General features: G+C 43.9%; 1 protein-coding gene across 3 annotated transcripts in view; it reads left to right on the top strand.

The window, feature by feature from the left end:
* Positions 1–20787, top strand: part of AKAP12 (A-kinase anchoring protein 12) — a 105639-nt gene that overhangs the window by 55476 nt on the left and 29376 nt on the right. For all 3 annotated transcript variants that reach the window (XM_067011024.1, XM_067011023.1, XM_059083430.2), the window contains one exon: positions 3055–3169. In XM_067011024.1, coding sequence (XP_066867125.1) covers positions 3055–3169 — 115 coding nt within the window. The remainder of the gene's footprint in view (positions 1–3054; positions 3170–20787) is intronic.

The raw sequence follows: 20787 nt of genomic DNA on the forward strand, positions 1-20787 counted from the left end.
CATAGATTGGGTTGGCCAAAAAGTGAATTATCCATCTACAAGAACACGTGGGATTTTGTAAAAAGCATCTCTAAGTGAAACACAGAATGGTGGGCATGTCTGAGTATGGCTGAATGGAATGACATCCCATTGTTGTATGGAGAGCTGGTGTGTCACGGGCTTTGAATGCCCAAGACAGCACTCACGGGTCAGAGCTTGGGCACACTTGCTGGACCCAAGCTATGCATATAATAAAATAAGCTCAACACTCAGTTTCAGTAATGTTGCTGTCATAAATTGTCGCCAAAGTTAAGTCAGCAAGTGCCCTTCTGAGGTAAAGACAGTCGCCCTGTGGTCATGGGGAATAACTAAGCCACAATTTACTTATCACGATTGACTATAAAGGGGGCTGGCAGGTGATCTCAAAGACTCCTTTTATTTTATATCATTTAATGTGATACATCATTGTATACGCGTAACACTTCTAAAAGAGTAGGTGAAAATTTGTGCCGTGTCCTATAGATCCCTCAAGTTTAAAGATACTCAATTTGGCTCCTGCTAAAGATGTCTTGGATTTGACAATTCGCGAAGAATTGTGAGAAATAACTCAAGAGTTATAGAAACTCTGTAGAACTCTAGTCTCTGTAATAGACTTCAGAGTTCTGGGTCCTAAACTAGGAGCACAGTTGACCAACGTTTTTTGACTTGAAATCGAGGTATTAGAACGGCTGTCTTTCATTCCCCTGCTTAGGTTGCCACGCCATGCTATCTGTGTTAAATTTTTTAGGTTTAAGGTTCATTGGTTGACCATGTAGCCCACAATAATATGCATTTCCTGCTTTCCTCCACTGGCTCTTCATCACATCGTTAATGAAATCTCAGTCTAACACATGCATAAGACTAGTGGAATTTAGTTGAAATACTCTTAAACGCTGACGTTTTTGCTGATGAGCATTGTGCGGATACCCCCCTGCCCCGTCTCCTGTGCTTTCGTCTTCAGGTTTCATTTAAAACTCCCATCTCTCATATTTTGGTAAGAGAAGACTTTAAGTGGAAGTGTAATCTGAGCATCTTTTCTAATACACTGACTCAGCATGGGCATTTTGAAGCCCGCTCTCCTATCTGTAGTGAGAGTACTAGAGTACAGTGACGGTATTTCAGAAGGCAGCTTTTGCAGTTGCAGGGCATCTTTGCTGGGAGCAGGGAACAGCCAGGTGAAATCCATTTCAGCAACGTTCGAGCCTTCTGGATTGATCACCTTGGATTGGATCTACTCCCTTCAAGGCTCTGATGGAAGCCTATGGTTTGGCCAGCATGCTCCACTGGCCTATAAACGGCATGGAATGACGCCAGACAGAGTGTCCAGCTTTGAGATTCCTTTGGCATGATTGGGTCTGGGTACTATGGGATACTATTTAAGGCATTTTGTCATTGTGAGCAGTAACAGGTCCTCCAGCACTTTGTTGTGTTGCGGAAAAATCTCTGGGGGCTTCCCTGGTGGTCCAGTGGTTAAGACTCTGCATTCCCAATGCAGGGTGCCCGGGTTCCATCCCTGGTCAGGGAACTAGATCCCGTATGCCTCAGCTAAAGATCCTGCATGCTGCAACTAAGACCCAGTGCAGACAAATAAATAGATACTAAAAAAAAAAAAAAAAAATCTCTGGAAGTAGTTGGTGCTGAGCCCTGGCCTTCAGGCCATGGCTGAGCTGTGGGACCCGTGGCCGGCCAGCCTTCCCCTCTGTAGTCACTTTGAGTCTCAGTGTCTTCATCTGTAAAATGGGAGCAGTAGCACCTCGCTAAGTTGGTTTTAAGGAAAATGAGAAATGTATTGGACCATAAAGCATTGTTGAAAGCCTTAGGTTCCTAGCGGTTATTGTACGATTTTTATTTGCCTTAAAACTTTTTACCTATATTCTCAGGATTTAAAAAATTAGGGCATGTCTTGGGAATTCCCTGGCGGTCCAGTGGTTAGGACTCACGCTTTCACTGCTGTGGGCCCGGGTTCAGTCCCTGGTTGGGGAACTGAGATCCTACAAGCCCTAGGGCGGAACAAAAAAAAAACTGGGCATGTCAACATGTCTACTGTTTTTGCATCTGATGACGTCGATTGCACGGACTATCGTATGGGGTGGACTGTAAACCACCGTTTTAGTGATATTTTTAAGGAAAATACAATGAATCATGAACACACATGTTAGGCATCTCTTTGTTCACTTGGCCCTGGATACACTGGCCTTTGAACCACGGGGCCTTCTCACTTGCCTCCCCTTTACCTTTTTTTTTTTTTGTGGTACGCGGGCCTCTCACTGCTGTGGCCTCACCCGTTGCGGAGCACAGGCTCCGGACGCGCAGGCTCAGCGGCCACGGCCCACGGGCCCAGCCGCTCCGCGGCACGTGGGATCTTCCCGGACCGGGGCACGAACCCGTGTCTCCTGCATCGGCAGGCGGATTCTCAACCACTGCGCCACCAGGGAAGCCCCCCCTTTACCTTTTGCTCACATACCCCTTGCTGGCATCTTAGATCTCAGCTTTATTACTTCCCCAAAGAAGCCTTCACGACACCCTGCCCTAGATCATGGCCCTCTGTTTGTTGTCATTTGCTGTATGTATTCCTTCTTCGTGACAGTTTCCATAGCTGCAATTCAGTAATTATTTATTTCAATGTCTGCCCTCTTCCCCGAGAAGGACACATTGTCGCTTAGATATATATTCCAGCCAAATATGCATAACTTGTGTCTAATCACAAGGAAACATCATCATCATTATTATTATTATTATTTTTGCGGTACGCGGGCCTCTCCCCGTTGTGGAGCACAGGCTCCGGACGAGCAGGCTCAGCGGCCGTGGCTCACGGGCCCAGCTGCTCCGCGGCACGTGGGATCTTCCCGGACCGGGGCACAAACCCATCCGTGTCCCCTGCATCAGCAGGCGGACTCTCAACCACTGCGCCACCAGGGAAGCCTGGAAACATTATTTTAAAGTAAAAAATATTTTTCAGAGTCAAACTTACAGTATCGTTTCTAACTCGGTTGTGAAGATTGACATTAAGTTTACATGGTTCTGTCTTCCCCGTAGCTACTACAGAAGAATGGTCGGCTGTCCACTGTGAACGGCTTAGGTGAGCAAGGAGAGCTCGGCCTCCAGGAGGGAGCCCTGAATGGCCAGGAGGAGGAAGTCACCGTCACAGATGGTAAGTCACCTTGCCGGGGGCGGCAACTAGGGGCTGGAAGACAAACAACACCTGCAACATCCCCGCAGAACAATCAAAACAGGCCTGGGTAGAATGGGCACCGTCATCCTGCCTGGGGGTGGGTGATGTTGACAACTAAAGCAATCAGTTGATTGCAAAAAGAAGTATTTATCTGGCCATTTGCATAGCCCCGTGGGAGCTTATAGTAATGCTTGGGTATCGGAAGTGAAGTTCTTTAGTTGTTTTTCCTTTTTCTTAGGCATCCTTCCCTGAAACTTCATGATCTTTTTGTTGTTGTTGTTATTGTTGCCTTATTCCAACTACTTGTCTGATGTCGAATGTGAATTCTTGTTGGAAATGCTGAAGTCTTGGTTGCTTTCAGAGTCAGTATCTCTGACTCTAGAGGAGCCTACTGGCCTTGCGAAGATTTTTCTGGTAGGGTACATTTCAAGGTGCCTGCCTCTTTGCCCAAACTATGATATGCTGCATGTGTTATAGCTCTTGAGCCCAGAGATCCTCAACAGGTGGTTATTGGAAAGCAAATCTGTGACCACGCTATCACTGGTTCGATTTCAGCCCATGGAGGGGCTGGGGGTCAGAATCAAGCACCTTGACAAGTAGGGGTCTTGCGAAGGCCACGTGTTGGAGAAGAACCTTCCTCTGTTCCTGTTTCTGGTCTCGTTCCATTTAGTCTTAAAGGACTCATTTAACCACTGCTGTTGAAGAGGGACAAGATGATCATTTTCCATAAGTGAACTCACGCTTACATGTAATGTGAATAAGACAAATGAAGGGCAAGTCTTGGGAAAGGAGACTGGCCATTGCCTCGGTGAGATGAGATTCTTCTAACATGTGGAACCTGTTTCTCCTCGTGTTCAATGCCCCTGTGGAGATGCTGCAAGCAGGGGGCTGCTTTTGAAGTTGGTGGGAATCCTGATCTTTCTATAGCACCACAGGCACCATATAAAGCTAGAAATGCATACAGCCTCACAGAAAGAGGATCTGCACGACCTAGTGCGAGAGTTTCAAATAATTTCTACCAAAGTAATTGGAACGGCCCCAACTCAAATTCCAGAGTCCCACGCTCTGTCCTTCCCATGATAACTTTTTTTTTTTTTTTTTTTTTTTTTTTTTTTTTTTTTGCGGTACGCGGGCCTCTCACTGTCGTGGCCTCTCCCGTTGCGCAGCGCAGGCTCAGCGGCCATGGCTCACGGGCCCAGCCACTCTGCGGCATGTGGGATCTTCCCGGACCGGGGCATGAACCCTTGTCCCCTGCATCGGCAGGCGGACTCTCAACCACTGTGCCACCAGGGAAGCCCCCATGATAACTTTTGAATCAAATCAAGCCACAGCCGTTTCGGAGCCTTCCACAGATGGGCAAGCCACCGTGCCCTGTGCTTCAGGGAGGATGAGGAAAGCTAAGAAACGGTCCATCAGGGGAGACAAGCTAGTCTATGGAAGGCTCCCTAAGATGAAACTAAGGGGGACTTCCCTGGTGGTCTAGTGGTTAAGACTCCAGGCTTCGAATGCAGGGGGCACGGGTTTGATCCCTAGTTGGTTTGATCCCACATGTCACATGGCCAAAAAAAAAAAAAAAAAAAAGGTTAAGACAAGGCAACATGTTGATTATCTAATGAATTTTGCAAGAGATGAGAACTGCTCAGAGTTCTGGAGGAGCCCTCGTTTTAGGTCAGGATGTGGGATAAGGTCTGGGGACCAAGGGGAGGTTAGGTTTAGATTTGTTGGGACTGGGGCTGCCAGCCGAAGGGAGGAGAATAAGAACAGCCAACACTTCACAAGCTTTTATTATGGGTCCTGGAACTGTGCCTTTTTGTGCAGTATGGCCTCTAGCAGTAATCCTATGAGACAAGTCCTATCTCGATTCAAACCCAGATCAGCAGATTTCCAAGCACGAGCTCTCACCCGCTGTGAGAGCATCTGCACACCCACAGGCTTGCCCACTGGGATGGCATAGTCTGAGCAAGGGGTAGATTGAAAACCCAGAAGGGAAAATGCGCTGGGTTGGAGGGCTCTTCTGAAAGGCGAGTGGCTTCAGAAGGTATTTTGGCAATGTGGGATCACCGAAATATGCCCCCAAGGGAGTGTCCGGCCAGGCCTTTTAATATGATCTGGTGTGGAGTGTTGATAAGAGAAGGGAGGGGCTTCAGTGATGCCCTTGGTTCCATACAATTCTAGGTAGCATGGAAATCCTGTCTAATCTGTGGCTTGTTTACTGGAGTTCCGCTGGCTACCTTCGTTTAGTCCAGATGTAATTTATTTCACTTTTCAGCCATGTGTTTAAGCGCTGATTTTTATGGAAAGTGATTCTGTTCCCACCCTGTGATTATTCCTTGGGGATCTGAGCAAATACAGATGCCTCTTGCAGGAAGAGTGGTGATTAATATACCTTGTCCTTCACAAGATCCTGAAAAGGCCTTCGGGCCTAGAAAGGACCCCCATGTGGCCCAGGGCTGCAGAGGCCACCACCCAGAGGCATTTCCCGAGGCTCTGCCTTTGGGATGAGCTTTTACTGTTTTAAGCAGAACTGTTATTGCTTTGGCTTGTTATGGTGTTTCTGAGGCATCCTGGTACACTTGTTTTTATTATTTTTTCTTTGCCTATTTTGTCTGCCTAGCAATGCAAATGCAGAAAATTCTTTATGTTAGATTATTAAACAGTATTTTTTCATGCTTTTCTTTTGACATAGGTGATAACCTGAGGTTAGATTTTATGTATTTCCAGGAATCCGTGTTCTACATGCAGCTTACTGTAATGTAAATGAAGGCATAATTTGGTATGTAATGCTTATTTGTAGGATTTGGTGGGCCTTGGTTTCTACTCTTGTCTACTTCAGTAAGGAGAAAGATCTGAGCCATCCTGGTCCCTGGGAGGACTGGCCAGCAGTGGAATTTGGTCCTGCCATAGGTAGATCGTTGGATGGGAGAAAACTGCAAATGAGGGGCATTCCTGCTGGGGGCGGGGCGTTAATTTAAAGTGACAGACAGGGCTTCCCTGGTGGCGCAGTGGTTGAGAGTCCGCCTGCCGATGCAGGGGACGCGGGTTCGTGCCCCGGTCCGGGAAGATCCCACATGCCGCGGAGTGGCTGGGCCCGTGAGCCATGGCCGCTGAGCCTGCGCGTCCGGAGCCTGTGCTCCGCAACGGGAGAGGCCACAGCAGTGAGAAGCCCGCGTAACGCAAAAAAATAAAAAATAAAAATAAATAAATAAAGTGACAGACAATATTTAGACAAATGTAGATTGCAAAATATTCGTCTACCTTGACTTGCTCTCTTTCTGAAACCAGAAATACTGGTAATTCTTCCTATAATGAAAATGAAATCCTGTTTCCTTGTAAACTTTCTTTAAATGATAGAAAAAGGGATCTGCTTACTAAATATTTTCAAAACTATGCAGTAGGGTTCAGATATATATATATATATATATACATATATATATACACACACACACGTATATCTATTTATCTATCTATCTATCTATATATACACACGTGTGTGTGTGTGTGTGTGTGTGTGTTTTGGAGGGAGCTTGAAGATTATATAATTTCAGGGGCCATCTTTTAGAGAGTATACAGTCAGGCATGAAAACAAATATTTATTAAAATAAAAAAAAAAAGAATTCACAACAAATTACTTTAGCCTTGGAGTTAGTCCCTTTTTTCTGAGTTGTTTTTAGGCGATTTATCATTTATCACAAAGCTTATACAGAAATACAGCCTTTTCCAAACCAGAAAGTTCTATCCAGCCATGCCACGCCTAGCATTCATAGGGGCTGCACAAGTGCCCTTAGTTTTGTGGAAAATCTGCTTCTGCTGATTTTAATCTCTTCTGCTGGAAAGATTAAAAAAAAAGAAGACCCCTCCCAACCCAGATTGTCATTTGTTCTATAGTCTATCGTTTATATGGTTTTCTATGAGTTTCTATGGGTGCCTGAACAAGAATGATTTTTAAAACATTATATCTCAGTCTGGGTCCAGCTTCAGATTTCAAATTTTTGCAAATTAAAACTTTTAGATTTTTCTTTTTTTGATTCAGTCTTAGTATCTGTTGCGCAGATTATTTTCTTTCCAGACAGATGGGGAAATTAAGTATTACAAAATAAAAAAATTTAAGAGCTCTTTTTTTAAAATTAATTAATTAATTTGTTTATTTTTGGCTGTGTTGGGTCTTCGTTGCTGCACGTGGGCTTTCTCTAGTTGCAGAGAGCGGGGGCTACTCTTCATTGTGGTGCGTGGGCTTCTCATTGAGGTGACTTCTCTTGTTGTGGAGCATGGGCTCTAGGAGCATGGGCTTCAGTAGTTGTGGCTTGCAGGCTCAGTAGTTGTGGCTTGTGGGCTCTAGAACACAGGCTCAGTAGTTGTGGTGCACAGGCTTAGATGCTTGCAGCATGTGGGATCTTCCTGGACCAGGGCTTGAACCCCTGTCCCTTGCATTGGCAGGTGGATTCTTAACCAGTGCACCACCAGGGAAGTCCCAAGACCTCTTTATTTTGATAAGAACATATTTGTTAAAGTGCCTACTGAACTCATTGCCATATACGAGTTAATCATGTGACTGTGATCTTAGTACATTTGAATGTATCATTTACAAGGCAGTTATTTTGGGGGTTCTTTGAGATTTGTCTTTCTGCAGAGTAGCTACAGCAAACATTGTAAAGCCTGTGAATGTTATGTTTTCTCCATCCTTCACAGGTCACATTTGCCTGTGTGAAAGAATAAACACACAATGGTGGTCTTCTCCTTGGTTTTTGAATTTTTGTCCACACACGCCTTATACTATTTGCATACCCTGAGTGAGGGCATTTACACCAGCAGCGATGGAGCTGCGGCTGGGAGCTCTGCCCTTGGCATTTGCTACTCTGGGGTCAGCCTCAAATATCAGCCAGCAAACTGGGGGAACAGCCTTTGCTATGCTGACCAGACTGGTGTGGAGGCTGCTTAAGGAACTATGCATGTGAATCACTGCACGTGATTTCTCTGACCTGGGAGGCAAGCCTGGAAAACATCCTCTCACCCCTAAGAAAAAATAGCCCCCCCCGCGCCAAAAAAATCTTGTCACTTAAAGCAGAAGTCTTTAAGAGAGTGTGTTCCTTATCCTTCTTAAGGTTCTACTTTTCTACATCCTGGTATTTTCCCTGCAGATACAGTAACACAAATGGAGGCTCCGTTGCTCAGTTATCTAGAAGCTGAATCTGCAGCACTCTGGAGAATTGCATGTTTCTAACCGTGCTGAATGTCACTGTCTTGGCCTTTATTGAGTTTGCTGTTTGAACCTGGCAGCTTCTGGTGTACAGGGCCTTTGGGATGTGGGAAGGCCAGAGATTACTGCCAAGGGATCACAGCCCTCCCCGTGGGTCTTGTTACCTTACAAAAAATCCATTTGGCACTTAAAAAGTTGTTATTTGCTTTTTGCTCATTTAATAACTTTATGTGAAGAATGAGTACCCCAAGTGCTGCCCTAGGTTGCTGTTACAAGATGACCCTCCAATATACTTGTTTTTCTATGATACAGTTTTCCCAAATGGGAAGAAATGTTTTTATGAGTCAATCCCTTTTCTCCTTCAGTTTGTGACAGAATTGGTACCTTGTTAGTATTTTCATGAAGATATGTGTGTTGCACAAGTACTACCCTCCATGCCTCCTTTATTTTTCTCTACATCAGTTGTCAACATCTGGCGTTCAGTATGCCTCTTACCTCCCACCTCTGCAAAAATATAAGAACCATGAGGGCAGAGATTTCTTGGGATGGGGGGTCGGGGTGGGATCTATATGTTTCAGTGTTGAATCCCCTGAGCCTAGAACAGTGTCTGACACATAGTAAGTGCTCAAAAAAATATTTGAATAAGTGAAAACACAGTTTTAAATTAGAGTTAACAATATTACATTTTCACTCATATGGGAGAGGAGGATCTGTCTGCTTTTCCCTTTATATCAATTCATTCCCTATGTAAATACCAGAGCTTTCTAGATGTATCCAAGGCTCCCTTTCCTTTGTGGCCTCAGCACTGACAAAGCTGGTACTTTTCAGTGCTGGGCTCTCACAGGTGCCCACCATTGGTTATCCAGGTGTTGTTGCCTGGAAACATGAAATCAGACCCTGGCCTGCCTGCAATTAAATAAGAACGCCCAGTGATGCTATGAAATATGAGGGCTGGATAGACAAGAGAGGGGTCTCCCTTCCAACACTTTGGTACTTCAAATACAATATTAATACATGACATTTTCTCAAGCTGTATTCTGTTTTGTAATGTTTTGAAACACTCACAAAATAGGCCTTGAACTTAGGCAAAAGTCCTACAGTCTGCACTTTCTGGGAACTGGTTTTAATTCAGTCCTCTGCTCCACAGCAATATTTTTAGCGTGCCTCTCTGAAATTAGTTATGTCATTGACAAATTTCTGGTACAAATACTCTACTGCTTTCATCTTTAAAGAAACACAGATTTATTTTTCAGTAACTAACATCCAAGCTATATAGAGCTTTTTCCCCTCTGAAGTCTATTTAAGTCTGACAGTGCAATGAACCTTTATTTTTGTTCTAACTTGAAAATTTGGGGTGGGGTGGGTAAAGGAAGAAGGAGTAAGACTTCTATCCATCCTCCCCCCCTTTTATAATCAGTTCATTCCAGGAGAGTAAAACATGGGCGAGACTGCTTTTCTCAGTGTTTTTCTGTGTGACCTTGAATACATCCCTTTAACTCATTGAGCAGCAGTTTTCATCTGTAAAATGAACATCCTTGTCCGTCCTGAAATTCTGTGACTGAGTAACATCAGCAGTACTGGTAATATAGGCATTAAAAAAAAGCAGTGATGGGGCTTCCCTGGTGGCGCAGTGGTTGAGAGTCCGCCTGCCGATGCAGGGGACGCGGGTTCGTGCCCCGGTCCGGGAGGATCCCACGTGCCGCGGAGCGCCTGGGCCCGTGAGCCATGGCGGCTGAGCCTGCGCGTCCGGGGCCTGTGCTCCACAATGGGAGAGGCCACAACAGTGAGAGGCCCGCGTATCGCAAAAAAAAAAAAAGAAAAAAGGGGACTTCCCTGGTGGCGCAGTGGTTAAGAATCCGCCGCCAATGCAGGGGACATGGGTTTGAGCCCTGGTCTGGGAAGATCCCACATGCCACGGAGCAGCTAAGCTCGTGCATCACAACTACTGAGCCTGTGCTCTAAGAGCTCAAGAGCCACAACTACTGAGCCCACGTGCCACAGCTACGGAAGCTCACGCGCCTAGAGCCTGTGCTCCGCAACAAGAGAAGCCACCACAATGAGAAGCCCGCGCACCGCAACGGAAGAGTAGCCCCCACTCGCCACAACTAGAGAAACCTTGCGCACAGCAACAAAGACCCAACACAGCCAAAAATACGTAAATTAAAAAAAAAAAGTTCAGGAGGGGAAAACATTCAAAAATGTCTCCATATGTAATTATTTAGGTATGAAAGAAAGATAAGGAGCTTCATAAATGTGGCCACAAAGTAATGTTTTTCTCCCCCTACATGGGAGATCAGAATCATGTAATAGGGGTTGGTTCTGGCCCAGAATGAGTGCAAGATGTTGATAAATGCCATAAAGACTGTCAGTCAATCTTAAATTACTGCAAAGACTTACCTATAAATGGCTGTAATTTTGAGGCTACTCCAGGGCACCCAGGAATAGGATGGATGCTCTGGCCCGCTTGAGGAGGAGGGTAGGTAAGATGGCCTATAGCTTATCCAAGTAACATACCAAGATTCAGATCCTTTCCCTTGGAGGGATCAAGGCAGTTAATGGTTTTCTAATGGTAACTAAGCCAAGAAAGGAACTATTAAATTTAGCATTTTATTTATTTAATAAAAATCCTTTAGGGGACTTCCCAGGCTGTCCAGTGGTTAAGACTCCATGCTTCCACTGCAGGACGTACGGGTTCAATCCCTGTTGGGGGAAATAAGATTCCGTGTGCTGCGCGGCGCATTGACATTTAGGTCTGAAAGACATTCTTAAAACAGCTCCAGTTTCACCTAATACAGCAACCCCCAAATGGTCCTGGCAATGTATATTCTAGAGCACAATGTCCCTATATTATATGAAAGGATGCTTTGATAACATAAATCCTTTGATCTATATTTGTATATATCTCTGGAACGTATATTCTCTGAGCGTAAGTTCTACAACTTTTTAGCCTATCAATTGAGTCTTATTCTTGAGCACCATACTTTGAATTTTTACAAACTGTTTTTGTAATTAATGCGTCGGTACAATGTGATCTCAAGTAGTACCCCCCCCCCCCCAGTCAACAATGCATGCATTAGTTATTTTGGTGAAAATTGATATATGCTGGATTGAATTAATTGAATGAACTGGTTGCTTTAATGTGTCTTAAACCGGACATGCAGTATTTAGACTGACACCAAGTACCAGGCAGTTATCCTGCTGTATTAGTTTGCTCGGGCTGCCATAATAGTATATCACAGAATGGGTGGCTTGAATGTCAGAAATTTATTTTCTCACCAAGATCAAGGTGCCCTCAGGTTTAGTTTCTCTGAGGCCTCTTCGTGGCTTGTGGATGCCGGCTTCTCGCTGTGTCCTCATCACTGGACTCGCAGGGAATTCCCATGGCCTTGGAGTTTATGCAATAAATTTTGGTGAGCAGGGCTATGTGTTCTGGAGGGATTAGAAGAAAATTCTGTCACCCAGAATTTGGTCTTTCCTCTGTGTCTGCTCATCCCTGTTGTCTCTATGTGTCCTGATCCCCTTCTATAAGGCACCAGTCAGAGTGGATTCGGGTCCACCCTTACAGTCTCATTTTAACTTAGTCACCTCTTTAGAAACTTCCTCTCCAAATACAGCTACGTGCCTATGAGCTGGGGCTTAGAGCTTCAACATACAAATTTGGAGAGGATACAGTTCTGCCCGAGACACCTGCCTTTATGATTGTCAGCTGGAAAGCCAGGTTTGGGACCAGGAAGCCTCCACGGGAAGGAACTCTGAGGCTGTCTACGCCAGGCTCCTGCCCCCACTCCGAAGGCTCTTCTGCTTAAACACGGGAAGGTCTGGGGAGTTTCTCCATAAAAGGAAACCAGTTATTCCACTGGAGTGAGACTATGCCTCCTCCAGCTGCCTTCTGGGACTGCATAGAACAAACTCACCTCCCTTTTCCACATCGTGGCCCTCTAAGTATTTGAAAACATTTATCGTGTCTTTCCTTTCATCTTTTCTCTTCTAGGCAGAACCTCCCCAGAGAAGATAGGCTGTCTCACATTCAAAGAAAAATGCCAGGGCTGATATATGTATTTCAGATATGGACGTGCTGGATGGAAGCTTGCCAAGCATAACGGGGTTTTGATTTCAATATTCCCACTTTTAAAGAAGAGTTTATTTATCAGACTCTTTAAAACACGAGAACAGCTTAGTTTGCTTTCAACCAAGGATTACGTACTGAAAGAATTGATTGGAGGAGAGAAGTAAATTGATTCAGAAGTATATAAAGGAGTTCCCCTATCAAGGATGTTGCTGAAGGAACTACTGCCAAATAGAATGAAGACAAAAGAAAATATCCGTACTTCACCGAACGTGATCATAAGCAGACAGCCTTTACATGATAACAGTAGCTAGAGATAAGAATAAGAGAAATCCCACTTTTCAAGTCATTGTTAGTTGTAAATAAAGTGGAAGGTCGAAAAGGTCTCCTTAGCAGAGCCATGGTTTGCCCCTAAGCAGCCTCTTGCAGAGCCCCTGGGACGCACCTAAAGCTCTGTGGCCTCACTTAGTAAGCTCAGTGTACGGAAATGTGATGCCTTCCTCAGGCTTGCCAAATCTTGGCCCTGACCGTTCCCCCAGTTGTGTTAATTTCTGATCAGTGTTCTAACACAGTAGGAGTCTATCAGTGTCATCTTGATAAATGTATTACTATTGGCATCTGATGCTGTTCTGATCTTAATCCCTTGGCTAGCTCATTATCTCACGGAGTCCTTTTTGTCCTCAGTGTTTGGAAGATCAAACAATGATGGATCTTCACGTGAATCCACTTATTCAACGTGCTGGGTTCGTGTGACCTCTTTCCGTCTAGAAACTCATGCACTTCATTTGTAGGAAGTTGTGTCTTCCATTTCCCTCTTTTTCTTTGCTCTCTTTTCGAGATTACTATTATTCAGATTTTAGAACCTCTAGAATGGTTCTAAGTAAAACTTTTTTTCCCCTCTAGTTTGTATCTCTTTACTCTTGGAGAATGTCCTCGAGAAAAGATTTCATCTTGTCACTGTATTTTTACTTTCTAAGAACTCATTTTTTTGTTCTAAACATTCATTCCTTTTTTTTTTTTTTTTGGACTGTGCTGAGTGGCTTGCGGGATTTTAGTTCCCCGACCAGGGAGACTGAACCTGGGCCCTCAGCAGTGAAAGCTGGGAGTCCTAACCATTGGACCGCCAGGGAATTCCCATGACCTTGGAGTTTATGCAGTAAATTTTGGTGAGCAGGGCTATGTTTTCTGGAGGGATTAGAAGTAAATTCTGTCACCCAGAATTTACTCTTTGTCTAGGCAGTGAATTCTACCTTGACTTTAAAAAAAGATATCCTTTTGACGATCACACTCTAGATTTGTAGAAAAGTTGTCTTTACAAGTAAATTTTAATTCATGTGACTACAGGTTAAATAAATTTATTACTCCTGCAAGTGTAAATTTTTGCTTTGCAATTATTTTTGAAGCCAGTCTAAATATACTAGCTGACCTTTTAATTTAAAAAAAAAAAAAAAAGTCATTTTAAGCACTTTATCATTGTGTATGATTACAGTAAAAGTTGCTGGAAAAATAATAGATTCGAATATATTAACTCAAATTAAGAGATAATGAAAGAGACAGATGTACCAATTAAATCTATCCATGGCCATTTAATTCCTTGCCGCTTAGAGACCAGCAGGAACTCGTGTAGTCAAACCAAGTTAGAATTATTTAGCCTGCTCCACCAAGGGGGGATTCTAGGCATGGGTGGCTCAGTAATGGAGTAATGTGGGAGGTGGGAGGGCTTTATTATAGGATTTGGGCTTATGCTGGATGATTCTGAGAAAACAAAGGAGTCATCTCTAGATTGGATGCTGAAGTAAGGGCAGTTCTGTGATTGGATAGCTTGGTTGTTTCTGTCCAGGAGGCAAGGAGATGGAAGCAGAGCTAGAATTGTCATTGCAGGGGACTTCCCTGGCGGTCCAGTGGTTAAGACTCCGCGCTTCCAATGCAGGGGGTGCACGTTGCACCCCTGGTCGGGGAACTAAGATCCCACATGAATTGTCATTGGGAAAGGAGTTAGCATAAAGGAGGGATGTTCAGTTATTTTTGTAGTTTTAGAAGTTGTGCTCTGGCCATATGTGGCTGTTGAGCCCTTGGAATGTGGCTGATCCTATTTGAGATGTGTTCTACATGTGAAATAGTACAAAACAGGAAAGTAAAATATTTCCCTAATGATTTTTCTTATTGAGTACCTATTGACGTAACTGGACATACTGGGTTTGATAAAGTATATTAAAATTAGCCTCAAATGTTTATTCTTTTTAATGTGACTACCGGAAAATTTAAAGTCAGGAATTCCCTGGCAGTGCAGTGGTTAGGACTTGGCTCTTTCACTGCTTGGGAGGCAACTAAGATCCTGCAAGTCATGCTGGGCGCCCAAAAACAGAAAGAAAATTTAAAGTCTTGCATGTGGCTTGCTGACGGGCTCACATCACAATTCAGATGGGCAACTGTGGAATGTCAGTGGGTCTTGGGTAGGTAATCATCATTATTTCTTCCCAGTGTGAACCTTCAGCTGGCCCCTCGCTCCCACTCCTTTTGAGAAAGACTTTGGGCAAATCAAAGATTGTCTCATTCTCTTCTGAAAAATCGAGAGGGAGCCTCAGGTTAATTACTTTTAGTGCAAGATGATGCTTCTCTTATTAGGATGCATTTCTGAGAAATTGATGATAAAAGGGTATTCTTGCTTTTTATAGAAGTATTTTACAAAGGACTTTTAAAAATGAGGCTTAACTATATTTAAAGCAGTATTTCTCAGCCTTCTTTTCATGACTGCTGCCCTGCCCCACTGAGTCTTTTCAGACATTTTTTTTCCCTAACGGTCCCCCCACCCGCCTAAAATTTTAATAGAAGAGATATACTGTATATCAGTTTATGTAATATCTATATCTATCTAAATATGTATGTATGTATATATACATATAAATACACACACACACACACACACACACACACACACATATAAAATCTGTGCTTCATATATAAAGAGTAAGATGAACCATGAACCAATTTTTACCCCATGGGGGAATGTATAGTTTAAAGTAAGCACAATAGCTAACATTTATTATGCTTTTAGAATACACTCAGTAGTGCTGAGGCTAACCTTTATTTGCACCTCAGAATAACATTAGCATGGGTGGTGTATTTATTCTCCCATCAGTTGAAGCCCAGAACCCAGAGGTTTAAAAGAATATTTTACCCCAGCCATATTGCTCTCAGAAGAACCAGAACTACAACTAGTTTTTCAACACTTTGGAATCTTCTTTAGACTAAACCAAAGATGAGAGTTCAGAGTCCTAAGAGGAATAGAAAAGTTGAACACAAGGCACTCAGGAAAGAATTTGAAATCTATGCAAATACTTGACCAAATTTGGTAGTGAAACACCTTTTTGCTTATTTCCTAATTTTTAAAAGATCACACTTTGACTTTAATCTGCTTTCAGCTTGCTAATTTATATATTCCATGATTGGGAGTTGATCATGGTTTAGACTGCCTTGCATTTTTAATGGAAAACCGGAGGTTCAAAGTCCAGCAGTGCTGGACCACCCCGTGCAACACCAAGCCGGATGTCAAATGTGCCTGCATTCTAACCGTGAAAGTAACAGAGGTTGTTGTCGAAGATGTGTAAAGCGTAGCAAGGTATCAGGGCAGAAATTGCCCATAATTCCACTGTGGTTGGCTTTTGTTAGTTTTCTTTCTGGGCTCTTTTTTTCCTCACCCTCACTTATGTGCAGATATATATGCATTGTAGAAAGCAAAGCTAAGATTATATTGAATATATAGTTTACATATTGAACAAAGAGGTGTGTGGCTTTCTATATCAATGTAAGAATTTCTCCTTGTCATTAACTGCTTCAAACATGTTGTTTTGACAGCTAGTCCACTGAAGAGTTAAATGTACTATTTTCCTAATACTGGAACACTTAGGTTCTTTAAGTATTATATGTCCCAAGCAGTTAAATTTTCATACATAAATCTATACTTTCATTTGGTATAGCTAATAAAAGCTGAATTGCCAAAGCAAAAAATATAAAAACATGTGAATTCAATAAGAGGAGAAATAAACTTATTCTGCATCACTTTTATTACTTGGATTGAGTTTTTAAATAATTTTCCCCTTGACTCGTTTTTTTCTTTTCTTTTTTTTGGATAAATTATCTTGTTAAGTGACTTTTAAATCCCCCTTAGCTTTTCTATTGTATTACAATAGCCCCTTTGAGGAGCTAGTCTTCAGATTATTTGTCTTGAGGATTTTGAATCAAAATAACCATGTCTACACAAACATGTCCAACTCAACTGGACCGTAAAATCCAATTAGCTGGTATTTGTCTGTGTTCATAGCAGAGCAGCAGAGACTTGAAAATACACTGAGCCCAGGAGGACCTGCCCAGTGCATTTAATTCAGTGTATATATTCATCTTCTTCATGGTTATTAGTTTGCAGCAGCTTCTAACTCAACCTGAGATTATCTCTGAAGCATTTTAAAGGAGTAACAGTGCATAGATGCTCCTTTAGATCTCACCTGCCCTTTCCAGCCAGAGGAAAAGTGACTCCACCAGGGTTTGGGTTTATCTTCCTCTGAGTGTAAAACTGGGGTGAAAAGAAAACAGAAGGATGGGGTGACGGGCGGGGGCTGGACTTGGTGTGAGTCCAAGTCGACAGTTCCCAGTGATGCTCAATTTGGGGTTAAATACTCACACCTCCTTGGAAGAAGCTAATGAACATAGTGTCAGTGCTGATCCTGGTGTCTTGGTCCTTGTCTTTATTGCAGCGTTTTGTCCACTAGTCCAGCCTCCTCTGACTGCGAGGCTTCCTCAGCTCTCATCCTGAGTCACCACGTTGTGAGTTGTGTCCGACTCTTTCCGCTATTTCCATCTCCTAATCCTCTCCACTTTGGGCTTCTGATGCCATTTTCTCCTTGATGGCCTGATGGCCGCTAATCTCTGTCCGTTCTCAGAGCCCTTCTTCAGATTCCTCTTCCTCAGGGTTCCAGACCTTTGACTTCACCTGCCTCATACCATTCCGATGATCTCAGATGCATGTGGCTGCTGCTGCCTTCCTTCATCCAACAGTGGGTGACGTAACTTTTGACTCCTTCCTCTCCTTGGTCCCCACGGTTTCCATCAATTTTATTTCTAGAGCATCTTCCTCCTGGTCATTACTGCCTGGTTACTTTTTCTAAATCACAGTTAAAATTTTGTGCCACCAACTCTGCTCTAAAACCTCCAATGGTTCCCTGCAGCCTCCAGAACTCATACAAAATTCTTTTTTTTTCTTAAAAAAACAGCTTTAATGAAATATTCACGTACCATGCAATTGATCCATTTAAAGTATAATGTCTGGGTCTTCCCTGGTGGCGCAGTGGTTAAGAATCCACCTGCCAGTGCAGGGGACACGGGTTCGAGCCCTGGTCTGGGAAGATCCCACATGCCGTGGAGCAGCTGGGCCCGTGAGCCACAACTACTGAGCCTGCAAGCCACAACTATTGAGCCCACGTTTCACAACTACTGATGCCTGTGCACCTAGAGCCCGTGCTTCACAACAAGAGAAGCCACCACAATGAAAAGCCCGCTCACCGCATCGAAGAGTAACCCCCGCTCGCCGCAACTAGAAAAAGCCAGCATGCAGCAGTGAAGACCCAATGCAGCCAAAAAAAAAAAAAAAAGTATACATGTCAGTGGTTTTTAGTATATTCACAGAATTGTACCACCATCACCACAGTCAATTTTAGCACATTTTCATTTCCTCGTAAAGAACCCCCTTACCTATTAGCAGTTTTTCCAACTCTTTGGTTCTGAGTAACCACTAGTCCACTTTATGTCTTTATAGATTTGCCTGTTCCTAATGGAATTAAATAGTATGACACTGTGTGCTCTTTTGTGACTAGCTTCTTTCACTTAGCAATATTTTTTCAGTGGTTCTCCATGTTATAACATGTATAAATAGTTCGTTTCTTTTTGTTACTGAATAATGTTCCATTGGAAAGGTCAATCAGATTTTATTCTTCCATGCGTCAATTGATGGACATTTGGGTTGCTTCTACTTTTATGCCTGCTATAAATAATGCTGCTACCAATATTCTTGTACAAGTTTTTGTGTGGACATAGGTTTTCACTTTTCTTGGGTATATATCTAGGAGTAGAATTGCTGGGTCATACGGTAAATCTACGTTTAACATTTTGAGGAATGGCCAGACTGTTTTCCAAAGCAGTTGCACCTTTTACATTCCCACTACCAAGTATGAGGGTCCAGTTTCTCCTTTCTTTGCTATATTGTCTGTCTGTTTGATTACAGCCATCCTAGTGAGTGTGAATTGATATCTCATTGCGGGGTTTGATTTGCATTTTCCTAATGGCTGACGATGTTTCACGTGCTCACCAGTCATTTGTGTTATTTACCTTAGAGGAACGTCTACTCGGATCCTTCATCCCTTCTTTTTTTGGCCACGCCGCACAGCTTGTGGGATCTTAGTTCCCTGACCAGGGATTGAACCCGGGCCATGGCAAGTGAAAGCGCTGAGTCCTAACCACTGGACCTCTGAGGAATTCCTGATCCATTTTTTAACTGGGTTATTTGTTACAAAGTTCTTAAGATGTCATTCAAAGCCCTTCATAATCTGGCCTCCAATGTACTCTTTCTTGTCTCATTTCCAGTTATCACCTCTGTCCCTTCCTTCTCCTGGTCTCCCCAAGTAGACTCTGAGCCCGTAGCTATAAAGAACTCACTTATATTCCCTAAATGGTGTGCTCCGTCATGCCTTTCCGCATGCTGTTCCCTCTGTGGGGCTGCCTTCCTCTGGACCTCAGGTAGGGCTATCCCCTCACATCCCCCATCCTTTCAGAGGCTAGCAGAGATGTTACCTGAGGTGGGTTAAACTGGAGCGTGCCTACTTCTTCCTTTGGGTGTGTCTACCACCCAAGGCCGAGCTCCCCAAGGTCAAGGACAGTATCCAATTGTATCCCTAGGGGCTTAGCAGAATTAACGTAGAGCAAGAACTTGGTAAATATTTGTTGAATGAACCATGACGTTTTGGGAAAACACTTTTTTTGTCATCCACCCATTTATGATATTGGTAAACATTTTCCCATCATTTTTGCTTTGGGTGATGATGTCTTCCTCTAAAAATGCTGATGTAACAAAAACAAGCCAATAGGGAATGAAAGGAGTCACCAAAGAAAGTTGCCTGCATTGTACACTGACCTCAAGTCTGATCTTTACTCCAGCTTTTATCCTGATTGATGACCTTTCTTTGTAAATCCAAGATACACAGCGGCTTATCGGGTAGCCATGCCACATGCCCTATCCTTGCTTACTCTTCAAGGTGGATGGAGGTCAAGGAGGACTGTCTGCTGAGAGAGGCAACAGCTTGCCACGTGATCCCTTGCTCTGCCTCCTGGTTTAAACCACCCCTCCAAGAATTATTGAACGGGCTGTGTCACTGTCTTCACCAGTGTCTTGAAAAGAAACAGAAAGTTTATGCACCAAAGCTGAATAGCAATACATTTACCTTTTTAAATGTTGTTTTTAAATTTGTATTTATTTACGTTTGGCTGGCTGCGTTGGGTCTTCATTGCTGCACATGGGCTTTCTCTAGTTGCGGCGAGCAGGGACCACTCTTCATTACGGTCCGCGGGCTTCTTGTTGCAGTGGCTTCTCTTGTTGTGGAGCACGGGCTCTAGGTGTGCGGGCTTCAGTAGTTGTGGCTCACAGGCTCTGAGCACGCAGGCTCAGTAGTTGTGGCGTGCGGGCTTAGTTGCTCCGCGGCATGTGGGATCTTCTGGGACCAGGGCTCGAACCCGTGTCCCCTGCATCGGCAGGTGGGTTCTCAACCACTGTGCCACCAGGGAAGCCCTGGACCTTGCATTTGTAGCTAGTGATGTTTCTTCCATTCAGCTCAGGAGAACAGCTGTTGCCTGTCCTATTGTTAGAATTTGGACTTTTTAGAAAGGAAAGGAGCTGGTGGCATAGCCAAGCAAGGTGAGAATCAACAGATGCGCCCAGAACTTGAATATGTGTATTTCAGGTGGCGCCAGATGATAGCCATCCGCGGTCCCCAACTGCTGGTGCTGAGAAATGATGCAGAGCTGGGAGGTCAGATCCCGGAGGTAGCCCAGGCCGATACACACCCTTGGGAAGGCTGTAGACCACTCATTTCATGTAGAGTGGTCTACATTAAATGCAGCCTTCAGGGTCGGCTTTATCCATGATTTGCACAGCTAGGACTCTCGAGGGTTGGGGGTGGGGTGGCGGAAGAGAGGAATGTGGAGCTGCCCGGACCCCTTAACTCTATGGACTGCACAGGGACCATTAGCACCAGCAACGTTTCACACCCACCAGACCCTCACTGTAATTGAAGC

Source organism: Kogia breviceps, chromosome 13 (assembly GCF_026419965.1).
Source record: "Kogia breviceps isolate mKogBre1 chromosome 13, mKogBre1 haplotype 1, whole genome shotgun sequence".
Classification (NCBI taxonomy): domain Eukaryota; kingdom Metazoa; phylum Chordata; class Mammalia; order Artiodactyla; family Physeteridae; genus Kogia; species Kogia breviceps.